Below are 20,377 nucleotides of genomic sequence, written 5' to 3' on the forward strand. Positions count from 1 at the left end.
TAAATATTATAATAATCATATTAAATTTATTAATTCTTAGCTCACATTTCAAATTTAAGCTAGTTGCACATTCATAACTATTTATTGCTGCCCTATTTATTCGCCCATTTAATGAAAAGTTGTAAATTTTTAAACGCTTTTTGCTAAGTGAGAAATGCAGCTGCAATCTCTAAGCCCAGCAAGTCTTACAACTTTTGCAAACTAATGCAGCAAATTAACAAATTGTGCAAACTTTTGAGCGAACAATAAACTCAAAGTTTAGCCTCACTTTGCATTTAGCCTGCTCAAGTGGCAGCTGAAATCCCATTTATGATCAAAGCCATAATTTCATTGAAAAGTCGATTTAACAACAATTTGCTGTCTAATGCCAAAGCCCAAGAACAAACGTTATGGCAATTAAATTAAATCAGTTAAATTAAGTAATTCGATTTTGTTGAGGCGACAAGTTGAACTGCGTTCAATTGAATTTTTCTTTAAACAACTTAATTGAGTATGGAAAATGTTGCACGAGCAGCAGCAGCAGCAGCTACTGGCTTTATTAACAAAGCATAAAATGTCAATTGGCAATTGCAAATTACTGAGCAGGGGGGTGTGGGTGGGGTAATAAAGAAGTGCCAAAGACAAAGAGTTCTCTCTAAAAGTTTTGCCAGCATGTGTGCAAAATTATTTGCAAGTGGGTGGGCGTGTGCACCCACAGAGCGAACCCTTGTGCGTTTGGTTTACAACCGAAATTCAATTTCCACGTCACAAATTTTAAGCTGCTTGGCAATCAGTCGGTCAATGCATCACTTGCATAATTGGCATATGTAGAGCAAAATCAATGGCATCAAATTATCAAAAAGTAACAGAGATTTAAAGCTTTAAAATATCTAACAATTTCTATTGAAAGTTGGTCTTGAAAAAAATCTAAAATAACTAATGCGGAAAAATGGAAATATTATTTATTATTCTTATTTTTTGGCATGTGTATCAAGTCAATAATAATATTTAATATGAACTTTACACTAATGTGCATAAATTTCAATTACAATAATTTACTTTAAGCTTTATTCTTTTCAACTATTCCTATAATAAAATTTTAAACAAATTTTTGCAGTTTCTCAGCATGTTTATTTTTTTTTGCAGTGCTTTTAGTTAATTTATAATGAATTTGGGCATAATTAAATTTCGCTGCTAATTGCAATTGTCGTGTGGCATTAACATGTTGCAAGCTTAGATTACTAAAAAGCCACAAATGTGGCACATGAGCGTGAGAAGAGCGAGCGAGACACATGCATGCGTAATAGCTTAGTTACCCCTAGTAACTTGCCACAATTTGTGGGCATCACAGCGTTGCAAGCAAACAAACAGCATTTATTATTTTATTTTATTTTATGTAGCATGCCACATGCTGCTTCATGATGATGCTGCTGCTGCTGCTTGCCACAAAAGCCATCAAAGTGCACTAGCTACGACTATTAGATTGTTCCTAGGCGGGGCGGACGTTGTCGTGGGCGTGTCACATGCAAATTGACAGCACACAGAGCTTTGGCTTTGGCTTTGGTTTTGGCTTGTTGTATTTGTTAGTGGGCGTCAACAGTAGTTTACAGTTAGATTTGCAATCCATACGCAAGTAATAAATTCTGTCTGGCATTGTTTTAAATGCGTTTTAAGCTAAAACACGTGCCGATTTTCTAATAATGTTAGTAGAGCAAGCAAAAGTAAAAACAAAAAAGTCGCTTTGCATTTTATGCTGAATTAATTAATTGTGCTTTAGCATTAGCATTTTTTTTTTTATCGACAGCATAAATTAGATTATTAAACTGTTTTATTATTTTAATAACACACAGCTTAGGCGCATAAATTTCCAAAAAAAATAAAGTTAACCAACAATTGCTGTTGCCCACTGTGGAGTGTGAAATTATTTATTATGGAATTTTTGCTACACGAAATATAGTTAAAGGCCCCAACAATTGTCAAGTTCTTATTAAAAATCCACAGTTTACTGTTAACTGTTTGAGCAAACAGCAAATCGCAGTCAAATTATGAATGCAAAAATTTGTTGTTGCTTTGCTTTTATTTATTATTATTATTATTTATTGTGTGTTCTCAAGACACATGCACATTAAAAAAAAAAAATAAACGTATGTGTGTAAATAAATGGAGAGCAGTGGAATTTTTTTTCTTCTTGCCAGCTTTCAAAAATTGCAAATCTTAATTAAATGAATTGAAATAATAAGTATATTTATTTTTATATGCGCATATAGTTGAAATAGTTTGGCATAAAAATAAATTCATTGCCAGTGCTACAACAACAACAATAATAATAATAGCATGGCAAGTTTTTATTAGTTTCAGTTAGTATAGAACTTCTAATTTAATTATAGGCGTGAAATTTGCTGAATGTATAAAGATAGTAGCTGACAAAAAAATTGACAATGCAAACTCGGCATAAATTTTTTGGATCTGTTCGATTACATTAACAATCAAAAATAACAGCACGCTTTAGTACTGACTCATTTAGAAATCATTGAAAATTCTACATTGTTTTTTTTATTGCTGCATATTTTGCCATACTTCAATTTTATACACACACACACACAACGCAGACAAATTGAATTAGCACAGCGCTAAATGATCACACGGTCTCTCTAAAAAAAAAAAAGATATATACACATATAGCAAAAACATAAAAATAAACAACTTTTTTTTTTTGGTTAGCGAAAATTGTATGTGGCGACTAAGAAAAAATGTGAAAGATACAAGTACAATTTGTGTATAAACGCCACAGATACAGATACTAGGCAATATAGATACAGATACTGATAGAGCTAGAAAAATATAAAAAAAAAAGGTTGGGCGCGAAGTTCCAGAAAACCGACAGATAGACACGACCAGACATATGTATTAAATGTACTTGCATACACACACACACACACACACACATGCACATACATGTGTGTGGTACCACTCAGGGGCGGCCAGGGCTATTTTTAGCATATTAGATGATAAGATTGCTGAGGCAAACGCGCAGAACTTTGCGGTTTTTAACGCAAAATAAACACAAAAAAAATTTTTGTATTTATACAAAAAATCAAAAAAAAAATATATCAGCCATTTGTATGTATTGGTGCAGCAAATAAAAAATCAAGTTTATTACAAACTGTTTTATAAAATTTAATTGAATTTACAATTTTTTTTGTTGCATGTTTGGAATTTCTTTTCATTTTTCGTATTTATTTTCAATTAAAAGCTTATTTTTGTGCATCGATTTGCAAACTAATTATAAACAAAAGCGTTTTAAACAAAATTCCTGAACGCTTCTAAATACCGTTGAACTGATAGACAAGTATTTCGTAATTGAATATTGCATTAAGCAAAATAATTTATGTTTGGAATAAACAATATCATAATTAATTCGATTAGCAACTAACTGTAATTTTGGGCAAACATTTTGTGGGGGGTTTTTTTCAAATGGAAACATCTGTTTTAATTAGGTTTGTGTTTCAGCTATTGCCAGTTGAAATAAAAAGCCATTTGTCATTATTACTTAATACTTATTTGTTAGCAAATAAGCTACATATGCAAATGTTTTTTTTGTTTGTTTGCATTTCTCTGGCAAATTTAATACCAAAAATGAAAAGTTTCCATTCGTAGGTGCTGCCAACTGCCAAAGAAAAGAGCCAAATACCAATATATTAACTTGTGTTTATTTTTGCATTGAACATAAGCATGTATGTATGTATAAATTCTATTTACATATTGTTTGTAAACAAATTTTGCACATGTAAAAAAGAAATCTATTTTAGTCAAAGTTCAATATATACATATGTGCCTATATATACAGGTAAATGTATTTTAAAAAGCAAACACAAGGCTGCCAAAATATAAATGCAATGTTTTACTTTTTAGTTGCAAGCAATAACTAATGGCCACATATAACACATTTTAAATTTGTAGTATGATAACATTTTTTTATTGAAATTTTATATTTCTGTTTATTTGCAACAAGTTGCCTGCAGTTTTTTTTTTTTTAAGTCGCATTATAAGCAACTTATGTTTGCATTGCCAAATTTAATCTACAATGTATATAGACTAAACTTTTCTATTAAAAGCTTAAGTGCTTCTATTTTAATCTAAAGTCTCGTAAGCGCTTTGAAGCTTTCCAACGTTTTGTAAAATTGTTACACATCTTAAAAGGAAAATAAACAAAGGCAAGAGATTACACTAATGTATGTATATATATATGTATATATAGAAATAAAGGCAGTTGGGGTTTACTCACATTATTGGATGTGGCCTTGTGCGTTGCTTTGGCACGATCTCGAAATTTTGTGCGCCAGCTACTGTCTCTGTATATTTGTTTATAAAAATCTAAGGCAAGCTCTTTCTTTTATTTTTATTGGGGGGTGGGGGGCTCTCTTCTTAGCGCCGCTGCCGCCGCCCACGTTGCCGTTTTTACAGTTGGATCAACTTTATTTGTTTGTTGTTGTGATTGTTATAATTATTTCTATTTTGTTGTTTTGCATTTTAATGTGATTTACATACTATATGCATATTTATTTACACTGTTGTGCATTCTTGTTTTATAATTGATTTGCGTTTTGGTTTCTGTTTCAACACTTGTTCACATTTATTGCGGTTTTGTTGTTGTTATTGTTATTATCGCGTCGCAGTTGATATTTTGTTATACTTATTATTATTATTATTGTTATATTGTGTTGTCGTATTTAATATTTATTCGATTGTGTGCTTGCTGGTTGCCCCTTTACTTGTTTCAATTCAATGCGCTGTTTTTTATATAGAAAAATGAAATAGCTGTTAATAAGTCTAGTCTACTACAGATTAATCAAATACTAAAATAAACTATTAATTTTTGTGATTGCCTATCAGAGTACAATTTATATATTTGTTTGTAGATATGTATGTTTGTATAATTTAGGCCTGTTCACTTTAATAACATTTATTTACAACTCTCTGATAAAGTGAGCAGAACTTAGAGCTGCGCTTATCACTACTTCTATTATCTTTTTGCATTTTTTGTCTGCGCGGTTTGCTGCCTCTATTATACTCGCTCATTCTCGCTCTCTCTCTCTCTCATACGCTCTCGCTCACGCTCTCAAAATTACTTTTGCTTTATGCAGTTTAATGTTTTTTTTTTCAAACGTTTTTCCGCATGCTTTATGATTGCACACACACACATGCAAAACATCGCAACTAGTGCTAGCAAGCTAGGAAAAAAAAGTAATAATAATTAACACAAATTTGTGCTTTTTTACGCAAATATAATTGTTAACACATTTCTTGTTGTTGCTATTTTTTTACGTCAATTACTAAGAATATTTAATAAACACACACACACACACACACAGGCACACACGAGTCGCCGTCGCCGCTTAAGCATTTGAAAAGCGTTGCATAAATGTTTTTAAAATGTTTTAACTTTTTATTAGTTGCCTTTTTTATTGTTGTTCCAGAAACAAGAAACACACACGCCGCGAACGTTGATCGCACTCTTTAGCCCCAATCAAAATGAAAAATACATATAGTAAACATTTATACACACACATACATATGCACAGACATGCGTATACGTATATATCTCGTTTGTATATACATATGTGTGTATTAAACTGCCAGCGCGTCTGCTGCTGCAATCCGTGAAACCAACTTGATAGGCAGGCGAATAGAATAATACTGAGAGATAAAAATAAAACGAAAAGAGCTGGAGCAGCAAGCACAGCGCGCAGTTCGGCCCCAAAGCGCGCTCTCACAATGGGGAGCGGAGCGCTAACGACTGAGAGAGCGAGCATGCGAGCGAGAGAGTGCGCGAGACCGTAAATGCAGAGAGCGCAATCACAGACTGTCAGCCAGATCAAGCAAAGTTGTTGTTGCTGCTGTATGCGTGAGCAGCTCACACACACACACAGACACACACACAGGCATACGTACATACATACATAAGTGCGGATACAGATACTATGGGTTACATACATATGTACATCTGCAGCAAAATTCTATTTTTAAACTTAAATTAATATTGTTCTTTATTTTATCAGCGACAGCGCGAAAAATAAAGCGCCGACGGCGGCTGCTGCGACAGCCTCTCTCGCTCCCGCTCTCACGCTGCTCACAACTAACTAACATATGCACATACATACATACATACGTACATGTGTCAATGTGTTTGCATGTATGTGGGTGTGCAGCAGAAAAACCAGAAAACAAATAAATAGTAACACAGAAACTAGACGCGCCTGTTGCTCTTGTTGTTGTTGTTGTTGTTGTTGTTGCTGTGGCTTAGTTAATGCTAATCAGCGAAGTCAACGACAACGCGTGAGATATCAGTGCCTTTAAAGTCCGAGCTCAAATGTGCGCTCTTCTTGTCGTTGTTATTGTGCTCGACCGCGCCAGGAGCGGATTGAGCAAAGTGATGCTTGTGATGCTTGGCGCGTCTTAAGTAATAACATGCATGATAAGCTCCGACTATTTCTTCTGTTGAAATGCATGACTAATATTTCAATAAAATGCACTCTGCACTGCCTAGCCTTGGATACCCCATTTCAATAGAGTCCGACCCTGGAGACTCTTGCTATCAAGGCTTGATAAGAAATGCGTTAATCTTTATTACACGCGCCGTCGACGTCAGCGACGCAGTTAAGCTGCAAAACATATCTATATGGATGTACGTACAAATGTGTGTGTGTGTGTTTTTTTTATACATACATACAAATATGTCACTTCCGTTAAGAATTGGCAATAGAGGTGCACGATTATTTATGCGCGCAAAGAAAAACATCAAAACAATTCAACAACAACAACTTGTTGATGATTCAACAACTTTTGCCGCCGCAGTGCAGAATTAAAAATAAACAAATTTTACATTTTGCCGAGTAGCATATTAAACTTAGAAATGCAACTGCCACTGTCAGCAAATTCCTGAGCCGCCTCCCAGCTGTTTATGTGTTTTTATTACATACTTACATACATACATGTACAAAAAAATGCCGCAAGATTTGTTCCCAGAGAGTGAGAGAAGAAAAGAGAGCGAGAAACTCGCGCTCACCGATAGTGAGAGTGATCTGTTGCTTTATCAGCTGCCGGCTGGCTATTTTTAGAATTAAAACTCAAATAACAGTGAGGCGATCATAAATTAGTGTATACATACATACATCAACCAAAAATTGAGTGTCCCCAAAATAACATAATTTAATAAATTAATTTGTAAATGCACTTAACTGCAATTGCATTGAGGTATGGCAACACTGGCTGAGCGCGAGAGAGCAATTTGTGTGTGGGAGTGATAATGCACACACACACATACGCAGGCACATAAGCACAAACAATGCAACGAGATAAAACCGAGCTAAGCAATAACAATAATAAGAAGCAACAGCACAGATCACGCAGTTATCAAAACTAATGGCAATGACAAATATGCAAGGCACAAAAAGCGCGTGGGCCTGCAATAACAACATTTGCCATTACATTTGTAATCCAAACAAAAACTGCAGATGCAAATATATTTCCACCGAACGTGACTAGCGAAACAGGTGGTCAAGCCTAAGACAGTTTATACTACACTTACAGCAAATTATGTTTTTTGCTGGAATTTAAAATCCACACGTGTATATGCCAAGTATAAACAGAACACGACCTATTGAGGCCTTTAAAAACTAAGTTTTTCAATTTAACCGTGTGTTTTTAGACCCGTGCACTTTTGAAAACGTCTTTATTTGTCCGCGCACATTCCGACTTTACCGTTCGACACATTAACAGTTTAGCACATATTATCCGGCACAAATGGTGATGGCACAATTAATCAAACGATACACAATAGTCGATTATTTTGTTTCAATTGACGATTTAGTTATATCGTAAATTTCGCGGCTATCCCGTCAGATTTAGCTTTTTTCATCGGAAGCGCGAGTTTTGTATTTTTCAAATTAGACTGATGACGAACTAAGTCATTTCAGAGTTTTGTATTTGCAACAACTTGTCAAGTAATAAAGAGCGTGTACCTTTGTTGTTCAATGTTTAGTTTCTTTTGGAGGACCAATAAATTTAGATAAGCATGTTATTAAAGCCGGCCAACAAGTTCTGCTGCTGTGGATACTCTATAAAAGGCTTCCAAACTTGCAGGAATTCGCTTTGGCTACGCTGGAAATTGCAAACTCTGCGTTGCGAGTTAATGTTGAAATTGGTTTTAGACAGCTGCACTGGTCCGTTGAAATTTAAATGTATATGACTATGGGTAACATATACTTTGCCATCCAAGCAGGATCTGTTGAAACTGGAAGTGGTGCTGGAAGGCTGTCTCCACATAATTACATCCGGACTGTCATCATCGCAATGTAAGCTGGAACTGTCACTGAGCGATGGCTCAGAGCTACCAACGCTGCCGCTTAAGCTCATAGCCAAATCATCATTGCTGCTCACACTGCCGCTGCTAACGCCTTGCTTGATAATTTCTTGAAGTTCACGGAAACGCATCTGCAAGTTATCCAATTGCTCTGTCAGAGCGTTACTTTGCTGAACACAAGTTGGCAAATTTGCAGGCTGCTCTTGCGGCAAGTCCTGTCTGGTTCTGCCAAAATCCAGGGACATCTCGGATGGACGCTTTGACGTTGTCTGATTGAATAATCCGGCCTGCTGCTCCAGCCGACTCAGCAGACGAGTTACGGCAATTGTGCCTATTAGAACCAGCCCGTAATTTATGAGCAATTCAAATGCTCGATTGACCAAGGAACTTGGTGGTGATTGATGCGGGCAGTACTGAGACACGTATGGTAATGCTGGATATTCTGAAATTGCAATTATGCTTGTTAAATATTCTTAATATAATATGTATATATATATATATATATATATATATATTACCTGTGTAAAGCTCGACATTGTAATCATCAGATGCTTTCCTTTGTTCCTGTTCAATGAAATGCAGATAGCATAACATTGACCAAGCCATAAACGCCAATGAGCACAAGAACTTGAAACTTATGTTTTGTAACATAGTGTAGCAAAAAAAATTGTAACAATTTATTGAAACGAATGTAAAGCAATGGCAATACAAACTAATCTAACAAAATCTGTGTTGAGATTTTTAGTTACATTTTGGAAATTTACGAATTATACAACGCGCACTATAATCTATAATTTGAAATGTGGAAACGCGCACCTTGTTGCCGAACTGCTCACAAACTATATTTCCTAGATGATACGTGCTAATCTCTTATAGCTTTGCTACTCCCACATTATTGTGGATGATACTTGCTTGTTCCGGCATATTCGACGAACTGTGTGTAAAGAAACGTGCTGTAAACTTGTGTATAATTAACAAATTATGGAGTTAATGGTATTTAAAGGGTATAGAATTATTATTTAGTTGCTCAATCAATTATTTTATATAGCAAGGCGCATCACTGCTGTCCAGGCCGGCGGAGGAGTTCGGCAATGACACGATGGTGGAGGAAATGTGGGCTGCCAAAGCTTTGGAGCATGCTGAAGTATATTTTAATGTAAGTGCCAATATAAAACAAGTATAACAGCTGCTCTTGTTAACTATTTCCGTTTTATATTGCTAGCTCTTGACCAGTGTACCGCCTTCGCAGCTGCGTTTAACACCCTACGATGATCAAATCTATGACACCTTTCGCCAAGACTTTCCCGATCTACAGGTAGCCAAGCTGAGCGACGACACACTTAAATCAGCTACAGAGAAACTGAAATGGCGTGTTTTTGCTGAGAAATTCAATAAAATGGATGACTACTCATATGGCACACTGATGCGTTCTGATGCCGGCATGGAATTCTCACCAGACAACTCAATATTTGTGTTTCGCGTGCAGTTTCTGGCCATAGAAATAGCACGCAATCGTGAAGGTTGCAATGATGAGGTGCACAAGAGATACAGAGCCGGCAAGAAATTACCCACAGCAGCAGCAGCAGAGGCGACGGAATGATCAAGTGTACTGTCAGTCCGACTGTCTAGTTTTTAGTTTAGTTAGTAAACGAGCAAATTTGTTGAAGAATGTTAAACAAGCCAGAAAGTGCATTTTGCAAATATATGTATGTGTATATTTGTAAAGGAAAAACATTTCAAAATAAGCTTAATTACAGTTCAGTTCATTTAAAAAATATATATGTACGTACGTATATAATATGTTATATATGCCATAAGCTAAGTATTGTCCGCAGTTTTGGTCGCTGCTTCGATTAACGCAGTCTTTTTATGTTGTGTCTAGAGTCCGTTGCTGTTACACATCATTAGTATGAATGGTATCATAGCATCGATTTGCATTTGTCCCACCAGATTGGCAAAGAACAGCTCTTCGGTGAGCTCCGACTCCAGGCCGCTTAGCGGCAGCAGAGTAGCAAAGAGCACATTGGCGCGCTCCTCACCACCAGCTTGACGCCGTAATGTGGCCATGGCATAAAGCTGCACGCGCTTCACATAGGCGCGCAGTGATCGTTCACGTCGCTGCTGTTGCAATTGCATCGGATTGAAGAGCACTATCAGACGCAGCAGCCCAAATTCCAAATCTGTAAGCTCTAGTGATTGCATCTCCTGCACAAAGTGATGCAAGGTGTGTGTAATCTGCGCCAGCTTAGTTATCTTTTGTGGCTCCATCTTCTCAAGCTCTGCTAACTGACGCACGCTCTGCACCAGCTGACCAATGATGGTGCCCACAGCCAGTTGGCGGCATTGTGCTAGCGCCACAGCCAACAAAGCAGGCCAGGAACCGCGCAACAGTTTCATCTGTGTGTACGTGTCCAGCAGCTCAAAAGCGGGCACTTTGCGCAGCATGTGCACGGTCAGGAAGATAATGCGTGCACCAGTCTCGCAGACATAATGCATGTTCAGATACGAATGCACTAGTGTTGGTGGCTGCACATGGAACGCACACTGCGCTTCATTTACAAACAAATCCTGTGCAAAGATGGCTTCATTGGCCACAAAATCACTGCGATTACAGTAATCAAAGTCCAACTCCATATGCTCCACTAGATCAGCGTCTACATCCTCTGTGCCGCTATCATCTGCATCTGATTCACACTCGGGCTTAATGTTCAAACTTGTGGCGTTGCTCGACACGCTTTGATTCCGCTCCAGCTGCTGCTGTATGGGCTGCAGCATTTGTAGGGCGCGATCTATGATGCGCTTGTTCAGCGAGCTCTGTATGAGACCCACTGTAGCGGGTGTAGGCAGCGCGCTGCCTGGATCGCTGCCAGCAGCGGCGGCGGCGGCTGCTGCTGCATTAAAATTCAAATGCTGGGAGTTGTTGTTGCTGGCGCTGTTGGCCAACAATTGCAGGCACAAGCTGCTGCTGTTATCCATGGAGTCATCATCATCGTCCTCTACCTCTGGCTTGCTTAGCTCGGGCGAGTAGCACAACGGTGCGCTGCTGTTGCTAGCCTGTTGTTGTTGTTGCGATGCAAGCACTAAAAATATAAAATGCATTATTAAATTCAAGAAACATTTTATTTAAAAGCAAAACTTACTCAACGTCTGTGTAAGCTCGGCAAAGTTTAGGCTCATGGGAAAGATATTCTCGCTTAAGCCAAAAGGCGTGCTGGCTGCGCTGCCCATAGGAGGCGTGGCAGCGTGCTGGAATAGCGCTGCTGCAGTTGCATGTTGCTGCCGTTGCTGCTGTTGTTGCTGCTGCTGCTGCTGCTCCTGCTTCACACGTGATTGCTGATAACACGACTTGGATGAGCTATTGCTGCTGCTCGCTGCAGCAGCATTGGAGCCAACGCTGGAACTGCCTGCAATACAATTGCTTGTACTCGCTTCCCGTCTGTCCGCAATAGGCTTACGCTCTTGTCTGTCCACAATGGGTTTGCGTTCATGCTGCACAGCTGCAGTGGAGAAAGAGTGAGCAAAAGAAAGAGATTGAAAGCAATTAACGTGTGTAGCTGGCAATAACGGCACTCTGTTATGATGCTTGTAATGTTTGTATGGGCGTATGAGTGTGTGTGTGTGTGTGTGTGTGTCGGTTAGCAAGCACTTAAATGGAGCTGGGGGCCACAGCACTTGTTATGAGCATGACGCATCTTAAATACTCTTTTTAAAGAATTGGTTAAGCACAAGCGAACGTAAAGTTAAACAATTAGAGTAAACATTTGTGACTTTGATTCTATGCAGTTATCAAAACGAGTGCTGTTATCCCACAAGACTTATGGTGTGCGTATGTTTGTGTGTGCCTGAGTGTGAGCGGGTTGTGGTTGAATGAATTTTGAGTGCTAAGGGGGAAGGGTGCGTGCAGGTGCGTGTTGGGTTTTGCTTGAGACGACGACTTAAACGAAAATTACAATCACTTCGCATGCCGCTGGCCAGACACTTTTGTAGCCGACAGAATTGACACCTGTTGCGATGGTGTTTGGTGACCTCGCAGTTCATCGCGCCGCGACATTGATAGCCCAATTGCTTGCGTATGGAACGTTTGAAGAAGCCCTTGCAGCCCTCACAGCTTATGGCGCCATAGTGACGTCCCGAGGCACGATCTCCGCAGACCAGGCAAAGCTCAACGGAGGACAGCGAAGCAGCAGCAGCAGCACTACTCGCTGCATTGCCTGCTGCTACGGCTGCTGCATTGCTATTTAATGACATTGATAGTGATTCTGCAATAAAATGAAAAACAACAGCAACGTTTGTTAGCTTGCTGCACACTGAATTTCCAGTTTTGACTCACCTTCGGTTTTAAAGCTGCCGCTGGTGCCTTCAGTTTTAAAGCCACTGCTTGTGCCCATCATAAAGTCAAGTTGAAAACTGCAAGCTCTGGGGCTACGTTTTTCTTTGTGTAGTACTTTGATTTTCTTATTAGAACTTGTTTTTTGTTTGACTGTATGTGTGTGTATGAGAATGTGGGGTAAGCAAGTAGTGCGTGTGTGCGCTTCTCAATAAGAACACAGAAAGTCACTATATATCATTTAAAAACATAATTTTTAACTTATGCTATCACTGGTTATTGTGTCTTTGCACTTTAAAGTTTATTTTGTTTAAATTAAAGTTTTAAAAGCCATTTAAAATGAGCTTCTTGGCAGCAGCCAAAATTTTCTTCAGCCTTCTCAATGAATAGTTCAAACAATAGGTGGCAACGCTGCGAACAAAACACGACAAGTTGCCAAACGATGTTCGATTAATCGACTTCCGATTATGTTGATAATGAACTTATTTAAAAAACTCGTTAGCTCATTATAAAAATACAATTTATTTTACAATTGCAGTTACATAAGACAGATTAAATCAAAAACATACATTTAACTTATCTAATTAGGGTTTTCTGTGAAATTAATTACACTTTTTATTTTTGGTCTTACATACGATTAAGCCACAATTCGCCGACTTTAAAATTAGCTGTTTGCAGTGGAAAAGGGCAATTTTTAAAATTCAAAACAAACAAGCGCGTGTAATAAAGGGAAGCGCACACAATCAACCTACACATACGTTTCAACTACTACAAATCAGCTATTCGCAGCTACTAGTTTCATATCAACTACAGTCTGTATTATTTATTCTTTAAGCCCATTGCACGTTTGGTGGCGCGTCCCAGCGCAAGACCCATTAAAAAGATCAAGCCCGTGGCGCTCATTAATATCACAAGGAAGAACTTGCGCGCTGGCGATGCGACCACCTGTTGCACCAGCTGTTGCATATCCTCCGGTGGGAGAGCGAGTGCGTCATCCGCATTGTGAAACATTTCAATGCGTCGCTGCAGCTTCTCACGGCAATCTGCTTCCAAAGAATTTGGCGTCTCACGCAGCAGCGTCTTGAGGCAACTTAATTCTGCAAGCAGGAGAGAAATTTAATATAAGCTTGTTTGAGTAAATTATCAACTCACTTCTGCCATTGCCGTTGGTCACCTTCGAGCAGTAGCGCAACAAGTCCACAGTGCAAGCCGACTCCAATATGGGATCGACATGTATATCCGCCTTGGACTCAGCTATAAGCGATGCCACCTCAATCTGGCACTCGCGATTGATTAATTGCTTTTGCAGAAAGGCAGCTTTGAGGCATTCCTCCACCTGGCCATGCTCATCGGCCTCCATGTGCGACTTGCACAGCTCCTGAATTTCCGACTTGCAAAAATGCTGCAGCACTGGATTCAATTTATAATTGAGTGCTTGCTCTTGCAATATTTTGATCATTTCCTTTGCACATTTCTCGTCCAGTTTTGATTGTCTGAATTTGTCCTTAAGACATTTGATAACCTGCAAAACACAAAGTAAACTTGTTTTTAGGATTTAGAATTATACAAAATTATGGAAAACTTTTAAAAAATTGTATTGTAACTTTTTGGCTGACGCACGATAAATGTTTATGCAAAGTGCATTTCAATTAGCGATATCTAAATTAATGCAATTCGCAAACAATTAAAGATTTATTATAATTGGACTGTTTTTTTTAAATCAGTTAACAAAATGTCGCTTCCCTATTCAGAGATTTTGATGAAATGCTTTAGAGCTGTAGACGTACTCGCGCCGATAACGCGTCAGCAGAAACAATTAAGAGCGAACGTTGCTTCGCCTGTCGGTATAACCAGTCAGTTGATTTCAATGCGTAGACGCGGCGTATACGTAATGTTGTCTCTGTGCGGCATGTTGTGCGCCGGCTTTGCCGGCTGGCTGCTGGTCACCATGAGTCCAGAAGTAGATGGTGCTCAGGCCATGTCAACGTTAACAGTTGCACTGGCGGACAAGCAAGGTGAAGTGCGCGGTAATTACGGTCAGACTACTTGGACTCAACAGAGCTTTATGCAATTTCGCGGCATTCCCTATGCAGAGCCGCCCGTTGGACCTTTGCGTTTTCGAGTGAGTCAAGTGTCTGGCATAATTTGCCAAGTCACAGCAAAGTTGATAACAATTTTTATTACATCTAATTTGTTTCGCTAAAACTCAACGTGGCCGAATAGAAATCAGTGGCGCGTTTGCCATGGAATGAAACTCTCGATGTATTGGACTATGGACAACGCTGTCCGGTCACGTCAAATTTAAATGAGGGCGCAACAGATAATCAGCTGCAGGATTGCCTCAATCTATGCGTATACTCAAAGAATGTAAGTGAATTAGTTAAGATTCTAAGCTAATATATGTGCCGTTATCTTGTTTGGTCAAGTGTATTATAAAGAGCTGTTAAATTTTAATGCCACATTATTTACCTTTTGCTAATTATAAACACATATACTCGTTTATTACCTAAACCGGTCGAGTATTCATACAATCTAGAGATTTGAAATTGGCTCATATTTTTTTTTAACATTCTCTAACGCAGCTAACGGATCGTCGTCCTGTTATGTTTTATATTCACGGCGGTGGCTACTACAATGGCTCCTCGTCTGATCATCCACCCCATTATTTGATGGAGAAGGATATTGTGCTGGTGGTGCCACAGTTTCGATTTGGTGCCCTTGGCTGGATGACAACATACACGGAGGAGCATCCGGGTAATGTAGCCATAGGCGATATACTCTTGGCCTTGGAGTGGGTGCAAAAGCACATACACGTCTTTGGTGGCGATGCAGCGCGTGTTACTATCTTTGGTCAAAGCGCAGGTTCAAGTGTAACCAGCGCTGTACTACTGAGTCCACGCGCCAAGCCTGAATATTTTCGAAGTGCCATAGTGCAGTCCGGTTCCATATTTGCCAGCTGGGCAGTAAATAGGGATGCAGTGGGTCAAGCGAGACGCATTTGTGGCAATCTAGGCTGTCAGCAGTGCGAACAACACTCGGAGCTGGACAAATGTGTGCGTGGGGCGAGTGTGCGGCAACTGCTGGAGGCAAGCAAGTCGGAGAGCTTCTCGCCTAGTATCGGTGATCAGCTGGGCATATTGCCGGAATCTCCAAAGGGACTTCTCAAGAATTACAGAGGTGTGCCAGTAATGACGGGCTTTACCAAACATGATGGATCCTTTGCGTTGGCAAGTAAGTGCAGCACATAAAAATAGACAGAAATCTAATAGACCTCAACTAACACTCAGTCATTTTGCCCTAGAGCTCTTTATATATTTCCGCTATAGATTTGTTGATGTATTTTGAGTATATTTAAAGATTCAAAAACAATATTAATACAGCAGGTGATTAATTAATGCAGCAGGTGATTTTTTGATAAGCCTAAAGGCAGTTTCTACCTGAATACAAATGTCGCTTAATGTCAAAGCTAAGCTCCCACCCCCATCGTACGATGAGCGCACTTTGAACGCTCTCAGCAAAAAAGCGACGACGCTCTCTCAGCAAGAAAGCAGCGACGCTCTCTCAGCAAGAAATCTGCGGCGCTCTCGTTTATTCGCAGCAGCGCTGAGCGGTCGATCGCCTACGAACGAAATACGCTCTCACTAGCTTTTGAGGGAAGAGTATCTTACATGTGTGGGAGACTGGTAGATAAAACAACAGATCAGTACTGCCTAGACTTTTGGCTAGTAAACAAGCAGTGAACGAACGCGTAATAATATTTAATTAATTTTCGAAACTTTTAAAGCCACTTCCATCAAAACGATTTAATAGATCTTAAATATAAACAACTCTAAGGCTTCTAACTAATTCTTCTTTTTTGCAGTGTATTATGATGAAGTGCGTGAGAAGGTGCCCAGCTTGCGCAGCTTGACTGTGCGTCAATTCTCCCAGGGTCTAATAGATTGGGGTAAAGATGGCACCGGACTAACAGATCACTTGCTATATCGCCTGCTCTACACGCCCGAGCTGCTGAACAGTCATAATCATAGAGAAGCACTGCCTTCCTACTTTGATGTAAGTTGAAGCTAATCAAAGTGACATCAACTAATGCATTTTAATTATAGCTCGCCAATGACATCTTTATGAAATCGCCTGTGATGACGCTGGCTGGCAATTTCTATTCGCGTCATCCTGCCACGCCTATCTATGTCTACAACTTTCAGCATGAGGGTCAGCACACACGCTTTGGCTACGAGTTTGGCAATGCGCATTATCCGTTTAATGGAGGAGTGCATCATTCAGATGATAATATCTATTTGTTTAGCACGCATCGCCTGGAGGGCGATGATGTACGCATGGCTCAACGCATGGTTGAAGTATGGACTTCATTTGCCATCACGGGCAGGCCCAATGGTTTGGCTCCCTTGACCAGTCCTAGTGGTCCGTATAACAGACTTGGTTTAACCACCAGCACTAGGCCGGACTTGCTAGAGACGTTTACTGAGACAATCGATGATCCGAATCATGAACGATTGCAGCGCAGACATATTGAGTTTTAGCTGCTGTCTTTCAAATTGTTGCAATTTTTAGTTAGATGTAGTTTAGAGTAAGCTTAACCCATTACATTACATATCACTCACCTTGCCGTTGAGTTCCTCATTGGGCTGCGCTGTGGCCACAATATGCGAGCAGTAGCTATCAATGTTCTTGCCACAAGCGCTTTGCAGCGTTGGATTGAACCGGAAGTCTGTATTTTGTTCAATCATGCGATTGACCACAACCAAATGGCAGCGCTGATCAAAGTTGCGATCATCCTTGTAGGTTTTGAGGCAGTCCAGCAGCTTGGCAGAGTCTGTGCTGGGGCAGTATTTGAAAACCATTTCCTTGCAGGTATTCAGCAGCGTATAGTCTGTGCCGCTGTCCGCCAGCTCCGATTTCTTGATCATAAAGATGGCATGATGACAAGCCTTGCCCAAGCGCGAAGTCTTTTGTATCAAACACTCTAGAGCCTGCAAGAAGTTTTATATTAATAATAATAGAAACAATGGATTGTAATGTTTAAGTGCTTGTGTTTGTTTAGTAGGTTAATAATGGATTGCTGGACTTGCATTTTTATTCACCTGACCGGGAGCCTTTTGATCTGCACAGTACTGCTCCAGCTCAAACTTGCAGGCTTGGCCCAGTTTGGGATCCAGCGCAATGCTCTCGCGTTGCTGATAAAGCTGCGCCTTGACCTGCTGGCGACACTCCTTGGGTATTTGCGGACGCTGCGCCTTGATCGTATCATTGCGCATCACTTCGCTGAGGCAGGCGACCACTTCGTTTTTGGTGGCGCTGGCTACGCAGAAGCGCGAGACCCATGGACGACAGGCGTCCTTGAATTTAGTGGTAAAGTGATAGCTCTTCAGCGAAATAATTTGAAAATGTTCAATGGCCGCACGGCAGCGCAGATCCTTGCGCAAATCCGCATCATTCTTGTGCGCAATCAGACAGTCCATCATGTTGCCATTGTCCTTGCCGCTTTGCAGTATATCCGAGCAATGCTGCTGCATTGCCTCCGCACAGACGGACATAATCACAGGATTCAGCTCCACATTGGCTGCCTCCTCCTCGGTGTACTTGGTGACCATGGCCTTGCATTCAGGCTGCAGCTCCTCTAGCTTATTTTGCAGACACTCCATCTCGGCGCCTTTCTCTGTGCGTTCTCCGCAGAACAGCGATAGGTCCGACAGACAATAGTCCTCCACCTCGGGCATTAAATCCACTGAAATGGCGCGCTGGCGCATAACGCGCTTCACCTCCCTAAAGCAATCCTTGCGCAGCGTCTGCTTGTCATCATCGCTGTACGCCATGCGATGCAAGCACGGCAGTATCATGGGACCACGCTCCGGATCCATTTGCACGTCCTGTGCATCATCCCACTGACGCTTGGCGCGGCAGTACTTGATGGCATCATCGCGGCAATGCTTATACAGCTGTGGATCCAGCTTGAAGTCGCGCGCTACAAAGTATTCAATGATAAGCAGCGCCTGCTCGCAGTTGGGCAGCATAATCGGCGTGCCAATGCGTTCCATTAGGCAGCTCATGACGCGCGCCTCGCCGCCCTCCACATCCTTGCAGGCCACATCGACCACTGGCTTGCAGGCTCGTCGCAGCACTGGATCCACACGCCAATCCTCGCCAGCGTCGCTCACCTTTATCAGCATTTCCAGTCCGCGCTGGCATTGCGCTGTCACCCGACGCTGTGGACGCCGCGCACGCACATGCTCCAACAAACAGTGTATAATCTCGCCGCCAGAGCTGGACAAGCCATTCACCAGCTGCGCCTTGTGCTGCTGCGGACAAAACTTGGGTATATCATCGGCGCAGTCGCTAAGCAGCTCCGGCGACAGCTGATAGTCGCTCATCAACATGCGGCGATGATCGGACAGCTCTACCAAACAATCGGGCGCCAGTCTGGTGCCATTCTTTGAGACAGACTCCAGGCAGAGCAGTATCTGAGCCAAGCGTACTTGCTTATCCTCGGATACGCCACGTCGGCAGTGATGCTGTTTAATATCATCCTTGCAGGCCTTGGCCAGACCATGCGAGACTCTATAGTCGTGTCCCATTTGCTGATCACGCAGCGCTATTTGTGCGGCGCAAGCAGCGCCCATCAGTGGATCGTTCTTGTGCTTTATGAGGCACTTGTAGCCAGCGGCAGGACTATGGCTTTCCTAATACATTAAATGATGAATTTAATGTTTAGATTTTATATATGTTACGCTACTTACCTGTCCACACAGCGCTGCATGCTCATCGGCACAGACGCGCATAAGCTCCAACATGGTATGCTGTTGTTCAATGCCCGTTATGGCCAGCTTACAGCTGATATCAATGGGCTTGGCTTGGCTGGAATGCGCCATTAGACATTGTGCCGTGCCCAGCTGGGAAAGCTGTGCGTGCAAGTGCTCGACATTCATGCGTCCACACTGCTGCGACTCAACCAAGGAACCACAGGCGGAGTAAAATTCTGTTACGCTAGCATAATCCTGACCCAGCGTGGCATAAGCGCGTCTTAGAAGCTGTTGGCAACTGTTGCTCTGCGGCAGCTGTTGACGCTGATCCTCCAGGCAGCTCCACATGTCCACCGCATTAAAGCAGGTGACAAGCTTACTTTGCTCTGCGGCACAGTAAGTGGGCAGTAGTGTTTGCTCCAACCAGGTGCTGGATTGCAGCTGACGCTGTTGCAGCCAAAGCGCATGCTGGCAGCGATCGGGCAACGCCTCTACTTGGCTAGAGCTAAAACTTAGCGCACACTCTAGCATAGCCAGATTATCGCTGGTCGTTTGATGCGTGCAATATTTGCGCAAATCCTGACATTCCGGTAAATCCACAATGCTGTGCAGTTGCTGCGCTGCCGCGGCATTGTTGCTGGCTTCTATAGAAGCGCGACGTGTACGTTTACTGCCGCTGCTAGAATCCGAATTGCTGTCGCCGGCTGCGCAACACAGCCACGACAACAACAAGAATAGCAGACAATCGCTTTTCATTTCAACTTACAAACTTTAACTGCAACTGCACATTTAAGAGTGTGTTGGTGTATTGTAAAATATAAGGCAATGCTTAATATCAATTTGTTGCGCGTTTGGCGTGCATAAAGCACAGTTATAAAATGTAATATAAAAAAACACAAAGAGCGGTAGAAAAATTAGCCAACAGTGAATTAATATTGGGACAGCACAAGTTTA

At 41.0% G+C, this 20,377-nt stretch overlaps 5 protein-coding genes across 7 annotated transcripts; 2 read left to right on the forward strand and 3 right to left on the reverse strand.

Moving 5' to 3' along the window:
• Positions 1-7,819: 7,819 nt before the first annotated feature.
• On the reverse strand, positions 7,820-9,066 carry LOC108599760. The gene is made up of 2 exons (XM_017986775.1): positions 8,860-9,066; positions 7,820-8,783 (listed from the first exon to the last, which is right to left on the reverse strand). Exons 1-2 carry the CDS (start codon positions 8,990-8,992, stop codon positions 8,044-8,046), a joined length of 873 nt encoding a protein of 290 aa, XP_017842264.1. The 5' UTR covers positions 8,993-9,066; the 3' UTR covers positions 7,820-8,043.
• Positions 9,067-9,256: 190 nt separating this feature from the next.
• Positions 9,257-9,957, forward strand: LOC108600832 (protein PBDC1). The gene is made up of 3 exons (XM_017988627.1): positions 9,257-9,334; positions 9,390-9,497; positions 9,564-9,957. Exons 1-3 carry the CDS (start codon positions 9,323-9,325, stop codon positions 9,939-9,941), a joined length of 498 nt encoding a protein of 165 aa, XP_017844116.1. The 5' UTR covers positions 9,257-9,322; the 3' UTR covers positions 9,942-9,957.
• Positions 9,958-10,201: 244 nt separating this feature from the next.
• LOC108600831 (nuclear hormone receptor HR78) lies at positions 10,202-13,042 on the reverse strand. 2 transcript variants are annotated; one of them, XM_017988626.2, is made up of 4 exons: positions 12,672-13,042; positions 12,298-12,600; positions 11,482-11,838; positions 10,202-11,421 (listed from the first exon to the last, which is right to left on the reverse strand). In XM_017988626.2, the coding sequence occupies exons 1-4, from the start codon at positions 12,730-12,732 to the stop codon at positions 10,220-10,222; spliced, it is 1,923 nt and encodes a 640-aa protein (XP_017844115.1). In that variant the 5' UTR covers positions 12,733-13,042; the 3' UTR covers positions 10,202-10,219. The 2 variants fall into 2 exon arrangements, with proteins under 2 accessions (XP_017844115.1, XP_017844113.1); XM_017988624.2 differs by having other exon boundaries at positions 12,292-12,600; positions 12,672-13,041.
• A 129-nt stretch (positions 13,043-13,171) lies between these two features.
• Positions 13,172-20,304, reverse strand: LOC108600046 (Golgi apparatus protein 1). 2 transcript variants are annotated; one of them, XM_017987391.2, is made up of 5 exons: positions 19,421-20,304; positions 17,756-19,363; positions 17,288-17,656; positions 13,821-14,190; positions 13,172-13,765 (listed from the first exon to the last, which is right to left on the reverse strand). In XM_017987391.2, the coding sequence occupies exons 1-5, from the start codon at positions 20,177-20,179 to the stop codon at positions 13,488-13,490; spliced, it is 3,384 nt and encodes a 1,127-aa protein (XP_017842880.1). In that variant the 5' UTR covers positions 20,180-20,304; the 3' UTR covers positions 13,172-13,487. The 2 variants fall into 2 exon arrangements, with proteins under 2 accessions (XP_017842880.1, XP_017842881.1); XM_017987392.2 differs by having other exon boundaries at positions 17,768-19,363; positions 19,421-20,303.
• LOC108600048 (carboxylesterase 5A) lies at positions 14,260-17,286 on the forward strand. The gene is made up of 5 exons (XM_017987393.1): positions 14,260-14,790; positions 14,892-15,035; positions 15,251-15,899; positions 16,531-16,721; positions 16,772-17,286. Exons 1-5 carry the CDS (start codon positions 14,401-14,403, stop codon positions 17,204-17,206), a joined length of 1,809 nt encoding a protein of 602 aa, XP_017842882.1. The 5' UTR covers positions 14,260-14,400; the 3' UTR covers positions 17,207-17,286.
• Positions 20,305-20,377: the final 73 nt, after the last annotated feature.

This window comes from Drosophila busckii, chromosome 3L, assembly GCF_011750605.1.
Source record: "Drosophila busckii strain San Diego stock center, stock number 13000-0081.31 chromosome 3L, ASM1175060v1, whole genome shotgun sequence".
Taxonomy (NCBI): Eukaryota; Metazoa; Arthropoda; class Insecta; order Diptera; family Drosophilidae; genus Drosophila; species Drosophila busckii.

Excerpts from the sequence above, each read along its gene's own strand:
- LOC108600046 (XM_017987391.2), bottom strand. The coding sequence starts at position 20,179 with ATGAAAAGCGATTGTCTGCTATTCTTGTTGTTGTCGTGGCTGTGTTGC. Across the intron at positions 14,191-17,287 it reads ATGAGGAACTCAACGGCAAG|GTTATCAAATGTCTTAAGGA; the intron begins GTGAGTGATATG and ends TGTGTTTTGCAG. Across the intron at positions 13,766-13,820 it reads GACCAACGGCAATGGCAGAA|AATTAAGTTGCCTCAAGACG; the intron begins GTGAGTTGATAA and ends TCCTGCTTGCAG.
- LOC108600832 (XM_017988627.1), top strand. Across the intron at positions 9,498-9,563 it reads ATGCTGAAGTATATTTTAAT|CTCTTGACCAGTGTACCGCC; the intron begins GTAAGTGCCAAT and ends TTATATTGCTAG.
- LOC108599760 (XM_017986775.1), bottom strand. The coding sequence starts at position 8,992 with ATGTTACAAAACATAAGTTTCAAGTTCTTGTGCTCATTGGCGTTTATG. Across the intron at positions 8,784-8,859 it reads CAATGTCGAGCTTTACACAG|AATATCCAGCATTACCATAC; the intron begins GTAATATATATA and ends TTGCAATTTCAG.
- LOC108600048 (XM_017987393.1), top strand. The coding sequence starts at position 14,401 with ATGTCGCTTCCCTATTCAGAGATTTTGATGAAATGCTTTAGAGCTGTA. Across the intron at positions 15,036-15,250 it reads TATGCGTATACTCAAAGAAT|CTAACGGATCGTCGTCCTGT; the intron begins GTAAGTGAATTA and ends TCTCTAACGCAG. Across the intron at positions 15,900-16,530 it reads TGGATCCTTTGCGTTGGCAA|TGTATTATGATGAAGTGCGT; the intron begins GTAAGTGCAGCA and ends TCTTTTTTGCAG.
- LOC108600831 (XM_017988624.2), bottom strand. The coding sequence starts at position 12,732 with ATGATGGGCACAAGCAGTGGCTTTAAAACTGAAGGCACCAGCGGCAGC. Across the intron at positions 11,839-12,291 it reads CAGCGGCATGCGAAGTGATT|CTGTGCAGCATGAACGCAAA; the intron begins GTAATTTTCGTT and ends TCTCCACTGCAG. Across the intron at positions 11,422-11,481 it reads CGAGCTTACACAGACGTTGA|TGCTTGCATCGCAACAACAA; the intron begins GTAAGTTTTGCT and ends TTATATTTTTAG.